Source organism: Castor canadensis, chromosome 3 (genome assembly GCF_047511655.1).
Source record: "Castor canadensis chromosome 3, mCasCan1.hap1v2, whole genome shotgun sequence".
In the NCBI taxonomy this organism is placed as follows: Eukaryota; Metazoa; Chordata; class Mammalia; order Rodentia; family Castoridae; genus Castor; species Castor canadensis.
In genome coordinates this window covers 91345677-91358581 of record NC_133388.1, presented here as the reverse complement: position 1 = coordinate 91358581, position 12905 = coordinate 91345677, and the positions used below count along the sequence as shown (strand labels likewise).

The following is a 12905-nucleotide window of genomic DNA, read 5'->3' as shown; positions in this document are numbered from 1 at the left end:
CTAACCTGGGGCAACCGAATCAGGGAGCGTCACCATGGAGACGGGGCCGGCCTGCGAGCCGAGCTGCCATTGGCTGGCGGCCGGCCGGCTGGGGATATAAGGCAGCGCCCGGCGCGCCCCGCTCTAACCGTGTGGACCAGCCCAGCCCGCGCCGCGCAGCTGCCCGAGCCGAGCCGAGCCACCATGGAGAACCGGTGAGGCGGGCACAGGCCCGGGGACCCCAGGCCACGCGGGAGGAGAAATGGCTGTCACCGAGACCTCGAAACTTGGCACCCTGGGCCCCGAGGGAGGGAGGGAGGGAGTGCCCTGGAGATGCAGAGGCCTGGTATGGAGCCTGGTTTCAGAGCCAGGGCGACAGCAGCGCGCGCGGGAATCGAGCTGTGGTGGCGCCGCCCGAGCAGGAAGGTGACAGCTTAGTGCGGTGTAGGCTACTCCTAAAAGGAACTGTTGTGCGTCGGTTTGTGCAAGTGGAGAGCGGGTATTAACCCGATTCCATACCAGGGAAGAGGTCCCCGCTTTCTTTACGAATTCCCAGCCTAGGGGCTCGGTAAAGCCGGGAGTTACTTTCAGTCCGCAAGTCTGGAATTTATTCTTTGTGGAAAAAATTGCTCACGTCCTAAGCCAGCTCCTCCCTTCCCTCCAAATTAGAGGTCCGATTAACCAGTTGGAAATGAAGTCGCAAGGAGAGAAGGAAATCTTTATGGGTTGAGCTGAGCAACAGACATCTACCTGCCCACTCCTGCCCACCCCACAGCTTGGGAAAACCCTTCTCTCTGCTGCCTTGGTCTTGGAATTCTTTGTCCCCCTCTCCCCCACCCCCTCGCCAGCATACCTGCAGGGCTCTCAGGGTGCTCTTGGGGGACAGACGGCCACAGCTTCACACTTGTTTCATTTCCTTTGCACCTCTGGGGGTTGCTATTTCAATATTTACTGCTCTCTGCATCACCTGTACTCTATGGCCGCTCTCCCCTCACCCCACCCCCACTACCTAGCTACTCGCCCAGGGTAACCCCGTGTATTGTGGACTCATGTATGCTTTCTTAGACTCCACTTTGCCTTGGTTGGGACTATAGGCACGCCCAGCCCCTGGGCTCTGCTTGGTTATAGTGGTGCTCTTATTTGCTCCAGCTCAGTGCCATCTCTGAGAGCAATCTTTGGTCTTTTCAGATGAGCGAGATGGAATTGAACTTGGAACTGTGAGAAAAGTTCTGGGTTTGTTCTTGCCAGTAGTGTAGTTTCTGGGAAAGTATTTGATGCTCTTAGCACTCTAAGGGGCAAAGAGCATTAGTGTGAAGAGAAAGGAAGATGGAGTAAGCAGGAAGTTAAAGGAGGGGCGGGAGGGGAAAGCAGGAGAAAAGGTCAAGTGCTGTATGTAACACAGCCATAGTTCTTTGGAGCGTCTTAACAAGGTTTTTAATTTTGATTTATTTTTCCATGCTGGGGATTGGACCCAGGGTCTCATGCATGCTGGGCAAGCACTCGACCACTGAGCTACAGTCTCAGCAGCAAGTTTTTAATTTGTAGGTGTGAGTCCAGAATTTTTTTTTTAATGGTACTGGGTTAGAATTCAGGACTTGGAGTTTGCTATGCAGGCACACTATCATGTGAGCCACACCTCCAGCCCTTTTTGGAGATTATTTTGGAGATAGGGCTTCACTTTTTGCCCAGCTGGCGGGAACCACAATCCTCCTTGTTTAGGCTTCCTGTCATAGGTAGAATGAGAGGCACATGTCGACTATTGGGTGAGATAGGATCATGCTAACTTTTTGGCTCCCACTGGCTGCAAACCACGATCCTCTCCATCTCAAGTAGCTAGATTAGGTGTGAGCCACTGGTGTGTTGCTGCTGAAAATTGTATTTTTAACAAACTTCTGCTGAGAATTTATGCAGTCTGTCCTTGTTTGCCTTTGACAATGAGTGTTGTCGATTGGGTCTGCTTTTTTTTGCAGTAGTTTAGTCTCTGGTCTTGGGTATCTTTGCATACCATTAGACAAGGGTCTGTGTGAGCCTGGGAAACCCAGAAGTAGGATCCAGGGGAACTAGTAATGACACATCACGGACTTCTGGTAGGTGTTCCTGTTGCTTTTCTTTTTTCCTTTTTCCCCAGTATTGGGGTTTAAAGTCAGGGCCTACATCTTGAACCACTCTGCCAGCCCTTTTTTGTGATGGGTTTTTTGAGGTAGGGTCTCATGTGAACTATTTCCCCGAGGCTGGCTTCGAACCTCAATCCTCCTGATCTCTGCCTCCTGAGTAGCTATGATTACAGGCATGAGCCACTGGGACCTGACTCCTTTTTTTTTCCTTCTTTGTTTTTGGGTTTTGTTGCTGTTGTTTGGTTTTTTCTTGTTGTTGTTTGTTTGTTTGTGTATGCAGGTTAACCGAAACTGGCCTTAGTTTCCTGTTGCTTTTCTTTCTAATTAAAAAAAAAAAATTAGCCCTAAGAGATTCCTGAAGTCCCAGCTATTAATTAGGAAGACTGAAGTGGGAGAATCACTTGAGCCTAGAAGTTCAAGACCAGGCTGGGAAACTTAGAGAAACCCTGCCTTGGACAAACAAAAGGTGAAACAAGTAAACGACAAAGGCCAGGGTGTGCTGGCTCAGTAGTCGTGCTTACCTGGCATCTGGGAGGCCCTGCTTTGGATCAAAAGGAAGAAAATATAACTGTCTTAGTTTTTGGTTGAGGAAGGAGCTGGAGGGTGAGGATCCAAAAGAAAATTGGGTTTATTTCTGCCTTTAGAGCAGTTAGTCTTCACAACTGCTTAGGGGATAGGTAGGTTAAAGGAAAATGGTATCAGATTCCTCAGTGCCCTCAGGAAGGTCTAATTCCATTTCCAGTGTTCTCCTTAGGTTTACTCTCCTTGATTGTTTCATTACATTTCTTTGGAACCTGTGGTCCTCTTGCTAAGTATTTATTATAAAAGAGAGGAATTAAACCTCCTGGTATGGCACAGTGGCAGAGCACTTTCCTAACATTTGGGAGACCCTGGGTTTGATCCCCTATACCACAAAAATAAAATAAAGCAAAACAAAACCTGACAGTATTGGCAACTCTGGAATTGGGGCTGTTATAGTAGATATGGGTTTCAGTAACTTTTGCCAGGCCTTTGAATGAAGGGAGTTTCATGCCAGGCTTTCACAGGGTCTTATAAATCAAAAAAGGAGTAGGTGAATGGAATGGGTGAGTGAACATACCTTGGCTTCTCCCTCTGGGCAGTTTCTCTGTCTTCTTATGCTTCAGTAGACTGCCAGCTTTTCTGCATTAAAGTCATTTGTCTATGAGTCCCTTGGAATAGGAGGAGAATTCATTTTGATTTCCTTTTATCCCCTAGATTCACATATGAAGATTATGAGAACACTGCAGAATGGCTTCTGACTCACACTAAGCACCGACCTCACGTGGCAGTGATCTGCGGTTCTGGCTTAGGAGGTCTGACAGATAGATTAACTGAGGCCCAGATCTTTGACTACAGTGAGATACCCAACTTTTCCCAAAGCACAGGTACTTACAAAGGAATGCAGGGGATAGAACTGATGGAATTCTAATACCGTGGAATCCAGTCAGGGAGCCAATGCTTCCACTCCTGGATATAGCAACATTTGATCAAAGACAAATGTTGTAAGAGAGGAAAAAAGACTCAATTTTAAAAGGAAATTCCCCTAACAGAAATTGCATAACAGACTGGGCATGAGTGTCAGTGGGACTATGATGACATCTTTCATGTGCTTTACTGACTCAGCTCCCTAAAGCTGTGTGACACCTCTCCTCCCATCTACCATCACCACGTACACACACACACACCCCTCTAATTTCCTCAGCTTGTAGCTTAAATGGAAATGGCACTGTTGGTAGCCTCCCAGGACAATGTCTTCCTGCTATTCTCCATTCTCCCATCTCTAGCTCCAGGCCTAGACACATGCCAGTGCATAGCGACAAATGAACACACATACAATAATGCTGTTACAGATACAGTCACAAATTAATGCATGAATGCACGAGACCTGATTCCCACTCACATACAGTGGAACTCTGCAGGATTTGAAGCTAGCATATCCAGCATTCCAGTAGCAGCCAGAAACCTCCAAGTCTAGGACTTAGAAAAGGGCAAGTAAAGGACATGGGTAGTTTATTTGGCTTACTTATTCTCAAAGAACTAACTTCCATTCATTTATTTATTAATTTTTAGATTTCTATCTTCCTTTTTCCCTGAAGAGTTAGTACTTTTAATAAATATTTTAAAATGCTTTGGAACAAGACTGGAGACCAGGACATGTATGAAGGGTACCCACTCTGGAAGGTAAATTAGAGGCTGCGGCCTGGGTGAATATGGAAAAGGTGAGGGAGAACTATTTTATTACCTGGATATTTGGAATAAGTAAGTTTTTTTGTCCCCTTTTTCCTCTTTTTTTTTCATGATGAGCAGATGTTGGAGAAGGAAATAGTAAAAAGGAGCGGCTGAGGGAGGTCATAGTCCTCTAAGGGAGATGGTAGTGGCTCCATCTGCCACTCCTCCCTCCATCGAGAAGGGCATTGTACCAAGTAATAAGTCAGTTAATTTTAAATTTGTCCACTTATCTGCTTCTTATACTCCATTTGGGTTTCCTAACTGTGTCAGCTTTGTGCTATTTCAGTATTTTTTTGTGAGTGCCTCTAAAGACGATTCTTCTAAACAAAGGAGGGAAGTTGCATTTGTATGATTGTGCTTGTTGGTCTCTCCACCAGACTTTTAATGTCTTTTGTTTAATTATATCCTCACATGTCAAGCACAATGACCAAGTGGCTCCTGGTAAGTGCTTGATGGATAGGTGTTACATGAAACCGTAGTCCCTTTCATTTTCTTTTCTTTTCTGCATACAGTGCCAGGCCATGCTGGTCAGCTAGTGTTTGGGGTCCTGAATGGCGTAACCTGTGTGATGATGAAGGGCAGGTTCCACATGTATGAAGGGTACCCACTCTGGAAGGTAAATTAGAGGCTGCGGCCTGGGTGAATATGGAAAAGGTGAGGGAGAACTATTTTATTACCTGGATATTTGGAATAAGTAAGTTTTTTTGTCCCCTTTTTCCTCTTTTTTTTTTTTCATGATGTGTAGTATGTCCATATTTGTAGGTAGACTGGTGAAGTTTTGAAAACACCTCTTTTTTTTTTTTTTTTTTTGGCAGTACTAGAGTTTGAACTCAGGTCTTCATGCTTGCTAGGTAGGCACTGTACCACTTGAGCCATGCTGTCAGCACCGAAAAAAATTTCTCTAATCTTTTGTTTCTAAGGTGACATTCCCAGTAAGGGTATTCCGGCTTTTGGGTGTGGATACCTTGGTGGTCACCAATGCAGCTGGAGGGCTTAATCCCAAGTTCGAGGTTGGAGATATCATGTTGATCCGTGATCACATCAACTTCCCTGGCTTCTGTGGTCAGAACCCTCTTCAGGGGCCCAATGATGAAAGGTTTGTATCTTGCTCCTTTGTTTCTGGATCTGTAGGGTTTAAGGACTGGTCTGGGAGGTGGGAGAGAGCTCACTGAATTCCATTTACCTGAGGTGATCCAACCTGTGCCGTAGGTTTGGAGTCCGTTTCCCTGCCATGTCTGATGCTTATGACCGGAATATGAGGCAGAAGGCCTTCAGTGCCTGGAAACAGATGGGGGAGCAGCGAGAGCTACAGGAAGGCACCTATGTGATGTTGGCGGGCCCCAGCTTTGAGACAATAGCGGAGTGTCGTCTGCTGCAGAGGCTGGGGGCGGATGCTGTTGGTGAGAAGGGGATTTTGACTGGAGGTTTGAGGAAGGGATTTGATAAAATAGGGGAGATGGGGAAGAGAAGATTACAGACTTAGTTGGATTGAGAGAGACCTAGTTAGATTAAGGGAAGAATGCATTGAACTTCTAGGACAATCAAGTGAGGTCCCAGCCGGGTGCATGCCTGTAATCCTAGCTACTCAGGAGGCAAAGATCAGGAGGATCGTGGTTCAAAGTCAGCCCAGGCAAATAGTTCCAAGAGACTCTATCTCGAAAAAACCCATCACACCACACAAAAAAAGAGCCAATGAGTGGCTCAAGGTGTAGGCCTTGAGTTCAAACCCCAGTACCACCAAGATAAATAAGTAAATAACCAGAGCAAAAAGGACTGGAGGTGTGGCTCAAGTCGCAGAGTGCCTGCTTTGCAAGGGTTCAATTTGTAAGGCTATCTGAGGCCCCACTTATTTTAAGTAATACAGGACCATATAAGCTCAAAACTAATATAGCTGCTTCTCTGGATGCTTTTCAAAATTTTACATTCTCAATGAAGTTAATAATTAAATTAATAGTGAGATTAAGCATTAGTTAGCACAGAAAGCCAAGAGACAAAATAGTTGATTTCTCTCTTTCTCCCCATCAGGCATGAGCACAGTGCCAGAAGTTATAGTTGCACGGCACTGTGGTCTTCGAGTGTTTGGCTTCTCACTCATCACTAACAAGGTCATCCTGGATTATGAAAACATGGGGAAGGCCAATCATGAGGAAGTGCTAGAGGCTGGGAAGCAAGCTGCACAGAAATTGGAACAGTTTGTCTCCATTCTCATAGCCAGCATTCCGTTCCCTGACAAAACCAGCTGACCATTGCTCGAGTGGTCCGGTGCTCCCCTGATGGCATCCAAATAGCTTCTAGCTACTTTGGCCTCTTGCTGGGTGCCTGTGCCTCTGTCCTTAGGAAGTCACAAAAAGGAAAGAGGAAGCCGCTAACCTCCACCTTCCCCACTTCCCCTCACTAGACATTCCAGTACCAAGTCCTCTTGCTCAGTTGCCTTCTCAAAGCAGCTTGTTTGAACCTCTATTCTTCTGTGAGTGCTGGAGCCTATGCCCTAGCTGGGGGTCTGCCCCATAATTTGATATATGCCCTTGAACTTTGGGAGGTGATGCCCTCATGGTCTTGGGGACTCAGTTCTGATTCACTTGGCGACCAAACAAAAACCAGCACCATACCTCTTGGACTTTAACACCATCATATTTTGAGAATAAAGAGATGAAATAATTTGTTCATTTTTGGAGTACAATTTGGGATGAGGCTGGGCATACACCTAGACTGGCATGAAAAGCCCTGAGACCATGTGCTTTGTGTGACTGCTTTGCAGACAAGTAGCCGAGGACTGAGATGAGGAGGTCTGTGAGCAGCAGAGGATGAAGAAAAGGCAAAATGATGAACAATGTTACAAGATGAGGAAGGGCAACTTCTGGCCCTTGTGACCACTTCTGCCTCTCAGTCCAGTCTTGCCTCTGTCACTTGCCTTCTGATGATTTCACTCCCTGATACTCTCATGAACATCTGAATTTTACTGACCTCAGTTTCTGCTCGTGAGTCGCCACTTATTAAGACCCTAGTTAGTTTTTTCCTTGCATTTCTTCCTTCCTCCTCTCTAATTCTGAGTCATACTCTCCTCCATTCCATCCTGACAATGCAGAGGCAAGTACCCTTTTGTCTGCTGCCAGCCACCCCGCTGCTGGCTAGCTCCCTCCTGCCAACCCGAGCAACCCAGTGGAGTTGTTCGTAATCAATTTCTCTTTAAGCAGTTCCTATCCTGCCACTTTCTGGGCTCCAGTCTCACTTTTGCTTGATCAGAACCTCCCTGTGACACTGCATTCAGACATTGCTTTTTGTTGGCTCATTATACTGTCTTTGCTTATCAACTTGCATTCAGCTTGCCGCACTGCTCTCCTATGCCTATGTGCTTTTTAAGAAAAGGCAGTGCTGGATGAACCTCTTATGATGATGATATCTCAGTTGTCAGTGGTATAATATGGAAGAGATATTTTGATGACAGGAAGCTTTTGAGAACTCTTTCAAATTATCCTTTGTTTGGTAACTGACCTACTTAGCTGAGCCCAGCCCAAATAAAAAGCATTATGGAGTAGTCCTTTGGCTACAATTCCTTTCATCAGTTCCTGGATCTTTTGCCAGTATGCTAATATGTTAACTGTTGCCGAGAGCTAGTTTAGAGGAGCTATACTTGTTCGTCTACTCTGTGTGTGTGTGTGTGTATGTGTGTTTGTGTCTGTGTGTTGCTGGAGATCGAAACTGTGAACTACACTCTTCTCTCCCTGCCACTACCAAGCCCCTGAGCTTAGTCTTGGAGGATTAGAGAAAGGATTTCATATCAGGATAATCCAAACTGTAGACCTGTGAAAAGCACTAGACAAGCTCATGGATAAACGTCAAAACTGATGACTAGAACAGAGAATGAAGTACTCTAGTGAGATGAGGGCAGAAAAGTCATTGGTGGTTAGAGGACGGCTGCATTTGTGCTTGCCTTTCCTTTGTGTATGTTGATTGTGTTCTTATTTAATTTTTATTTTTGGTTAGTGTACATTTTATCTTTTTTTACGTGCTTGGCTTTCTACCTGATCTGCCTCTTGGCCAGACTGATCATGAACCAGAATAATGCCACCAGAAAAATACATCCTGGAGATTCTTGAATGGAATATTTAGGGGAGTTTTTAGCTTTTTAGATTTAGTAGGAGAGTTTATTAAATTCATATGAATTTATATGAAGACATAAATTGTCTTCAGTTTCTTAAAAAACTAAAAAAGCTATATTGAGTAGGGCACTGATGGTTTATGCCTGTAATCTTAGCTACTCAGGAGGCAGAGGTCAGGAGGAATGCAGTTTGAAGCCAGCCTGGGCAAATAGTTCACCAGACCCTATCTCAAAAAAATCCAACACAAAGCAGAGCTGGCAGAGTGGTTCAAGTGGTAGAGCACCTGCCTTGCAAGTGTGAGGCCCTGGGTTCAAGCCTCAGTCCCAACAACAACAAAAGTTGTATTAAGTTAAAATTCACATGCCATAAAATGTACCCATTTACTGTGTACAATATCTAGTGTACTCACGGATTAATGTGTTCGTTACCAATAAATTTTAGAGCATTTTATCACTTCAAGAGGAAACCTTACCCACTCCCAACCTCCCATTCATCCCAACTCTTAAACAACCATTAGTCTGTTTTTTAGCCCTATAGATTTAACTATTTTGGACTTTCATATGAATACAGTTATATAAAGAATCCTGTGAATTTCGTGACTGACATCTTAATATATTTTCAAGCTTCATTCACAGTATAGTACATATCAGAACTCAATTTTTCATGGCCAAATAAATATTCCATTGTATGAATATACCACATCTTGTTTCTCTAACCTGAAAGTACTGATCCATCCAGCTGTAACTGAATGTACCAGTATAAGAACAAAGAGTAACAGCTCAAGGTTAATGGAACTAGGTCTGGAAGGGCCCTCTAGTCAAAGGAAGTTGTTGGAGAAAACTGGTGATATGTCCATTCCATTGTGGTAGATGTCAAAACACATTCCAGTCAGGCTTTCTTCCTTGGCCCTACCGTGATCATTTTTATCAGCATCAATGAGTATTTATTAATTGTGTGCTAAGCATAGAACATTGCCCTAAAAACCTGAACATAAATTGGCTTGAGACCACATGCTCATAATCTAGATGGGTGACAAGATACAAGCATAAAAAAGATAAGCAGCAAGGCTAAGGTAGTTGTGCTCTCTGTTCCTGCTAGTGACTACTACTAGTCTTTTTGTACATTATACTGTCATTTTTTAAAATTGGGTTTCTCCAAGGGTTAGAGGTGTGGGTCAAGTGGTAGAGAACCTCCCTAGTAAGAGTGAGGCTCTGAGTTCAAACCCCAGTACTGCCAAAAAAAAAAAAAAAACAGGCTTTCTCCTCTGAATGGAGAGGAACTGGGCCTAATTTGATGTGTTTTGCTTTGTTTTAAGGAATAACTAATGTGTGAAAAGTAGCATATGCTAACTGTTAAAGATGGTATGCATGGTATGGCTATAGGAATTCAAAGGAAAACCAACACCCCTGCCCCATTGGAGTGGAGAAAGAACGGATGAGACTTGAATTAGGGATGATATGCGAAGAGGATATGGCAGGAGGAGCTACTCACAGGCAAATTCAGGAGTATTTAATCACTTAGCATATTAAAATGGATAACTGAAGAAATGAATGGAATGTGGGAGGTAAATAGAGAGAGACTAGATCCTGTAAGGCTAGTCAGGCTAAGGTTAAGAACCTTATCTTCAAGGTAAGATAAGTGGCCACTAAAGTCTTCTAAACTAAATACCCATAGGTGAACATTTCACTGCATTGTTTTGATGGATAGAAGCCTAAAGGAAGGAAAGAGGTTTGTTTTGGTGGTAAAATTACTTTCACATAAAATTAACTGTATAGAATATATATATTTTTTGGTAGTAATGGGTTTTGAACTGGGTTTGCTAGGCATGCACATCTACCACTTGAGCCTCTCCATAGCTCTGTTTTGTGATGATTTTTTTTTTTGAGATAGGGTCTCTCAAACTATTTGGTTGGGCTGGGTTCAAACCACAATTCTCCTGATGGCTACCTACTGAGTAGCTAGGATTGCAGGCATGAGTGTTGACAATAATGGCGCCAATAGGTTTCAGTTTTTACTGCACCCTTAAGCTTCTGTTTTCCAGGGTCACGGTCCTGCCTCAAGTCTAGCTTGAACCCTCCTTCTGCCCCAACCTCCAATCAGCATGAACCATAAGATCCTAACCAATCAGATCATGCCGAGTCTCACTGAGGGGTATTTAAGCCCCTGCCCCTCTCTCCCTCTCTCTACTCTCTCCCTCTCCCACCCGGTAATAAAGAATCTCTTGGCCAGATCACTCCTCTCCACTTGGTCACTTTTGGGGCCTATATTTCCTTACAATGAGAATAGCATAATTGTTGGTGTTAAGTATTTGTTTTTTTACCTTCAGTTGAGGTCTTTTGTGATGTCTTGAAGAATAAGCTGTTAGGGAATAGGAGTACAGCTCAATGGTATAGTGCTTGCTTAGCAATGTGCAAGACCCTGGGTTCAACCCCAAGCACTTTAGGGGTGAAATTAGGCTGTAATAAAATAACATGTAAATGTGAAAGTGCAAACAATTTAGAAATGAAAATATAAACTGGAAGACAGGCACCAGTGGCTCACGCCTGTAATCCTAGCTACTCAGGAGGTAGAGATCAGGAGGATTGAAGTTCAAAGCCAGCCCAGGTAAGTAGTTCATGAGACCCTATGTCAAAAATACCCATCACAAAACAGGGCTGGTAGAGTGGTTCAAATGGTAGAGCACCTAACAAGCAAGCATGAGGCAGAAGAAACACACTGGAGGCAACATGGCAGTTCTGGATGTAGTGACTTCTAGAATTGGTAATAACAATAAAATTTCTGCTTTTCATCCTCATCTACAAATACTACAACAGTATACTGAGATGAGAAATCTGCTTGCACAGGAATCTGTGCATTGGTAAGTCAGGCAATGCACTCATCAGTTTACAATGTACGCTATCAACAACAAGAAAAATGAAGTTATGGAAGATGAATTTTGCCATCAGACTGCCAGTCTGTCACGAAGGTGACTTTGTCACCTCAAATACTTCTGGCTTCTTTTCTATGAAAATGTGAATTAGCAGAGACCAAGTGGTCTGTGATTATCAGGGAAGAGGAAAGAAGAATGAATGTAGTGAGAGAAAGAAGGAATTCCTTCTTCTACAACCACGGTCGATCGTAGGTAATATTTCTTAAACCAATCCCTTTGCAGTGTCCAGCTTAAGCCCTTCTTCCCCCTGTGATTCACCCAGATTTATGATATTTACCTAATTTTTCAGTCTGGTAGGTGGGGTGTAGATCTGTGGTAGAATGCTTGCCTAGCATTTGTGAAGCCCTAGGTTCGGTCCCCAACACCAAAGAACAAACAAATAAAATACATCTGTATTTTTTAAAAAAAGAAAAGAAAATGCAATAAGATCAAATTAGTAGTTTTATCTGCTTTTCAGTTTAAAATTTTGAGTGGGTGATATAACCATATAGTTAACCCAAGCAACCTCAAATGTATACACTGAAAAGCTCAGCTCCATCCTGTCCTCATCCTTTGACTTTTCCTTCCCCATCCCTTGGTAGCCACTTTTATTAGTTTCTTTTGCATTCTAGGATTTATACAATAAACAAGTGCAAGTTTGTTCTTCTTATATTATATTTTATATTATATACACAAGTATATTATATATACCTCTCTGCATCATGTAGGGTTTTTTTTTAACTTAATATATTTGGAGATTTTTTTTTCAAATCAATAAATTAGTGTGCTTCCTTGATGATTTAAGTCAATACTGTTGCCTCACATATTTTAGAAGCAAAGGAAGATTGTGGACTTAATTTTTTTTAGCCACTTCCCAGTCCATGTGTTGATCACTAATAGGAGTAGAGACAAAGAGATAATACCACCTGCTCCCCAGTAAAGCAAGGTGAAGAGAGGGAGCTATTTGTTCTGTGCTCTGCCTCCTGCCTAAATTTCATTTGACTTACATTTGTGCTGCCTTTTTTCCCTTGTAAATAGACCTCTGCTTTTCATAGTTTTGTTTCTAAAAGACATCTTTTGAACAAACACTGGCTATCTGCCTGGTTTTTCTGTTATTGTAAATTTGAATTTCAATAAAAGTGGAAAATTTACTCTGCATAATCTTTCTACCTCATTTTTAGTTTTGGCCTAAATTAGATTAGTTTTTTTTTTTTTTTTTTTTTTTTTTTGAGATTAATCTGCCCTTGTTCTCAGGTCAAAGAACCCCTACTCCTCTATTCGGCTTTCATTTTCACTTCCGTGGGATTGTGTTTGTTCATTCTATGAAGGTGACTTTATTTCAGTTTCTAATTTCTTCCCTTTTTTGTCTTGTTCTCTGTTCCTGTGTGTGTGTTGCTGTTTTGCCTGTAAGCTATTTGATTTTGGCCTTGGTTTTTCCTTTTTCTGTTTTCTTCTAAACTGTTTCTGCTATAATTTGTAATAAAAGATTAGTAGGAATATAGTACTACTTTATGTCTGCACACTTCATGTGTACCCTGACCTAATCTAGGTCTA

At 43.1% G+C, this 12905-nt stretch overlaps 1 protein-coding gene across 1 annotated transcript; it reads left to right on the top strand.

Annotated features, from left to right (window-relative positions):
* On the top strand, positions 1-7001 carry Pnp (purine nucleoside phosphorylase). The gene is made up of 6 exons (XM_020172546.2): positions 1-194; positions 3330-3499; positions 4856-4959; positions 5264-5439; positions 5553-5743; positions 6369-7001. The coding sequence occupies exons 1-6, from the start codon at positions 184-186 to the stop codon at positions 6584-6586; spliced, it is 870 nt and encodes a 289-aa protein (XP_020028135.1). The 5' UTR covers positions 1-183; the 3' UTR covers positions 6587-7001.
* Positions 7002-12905: the final 5904 nt, after the last annotated feature.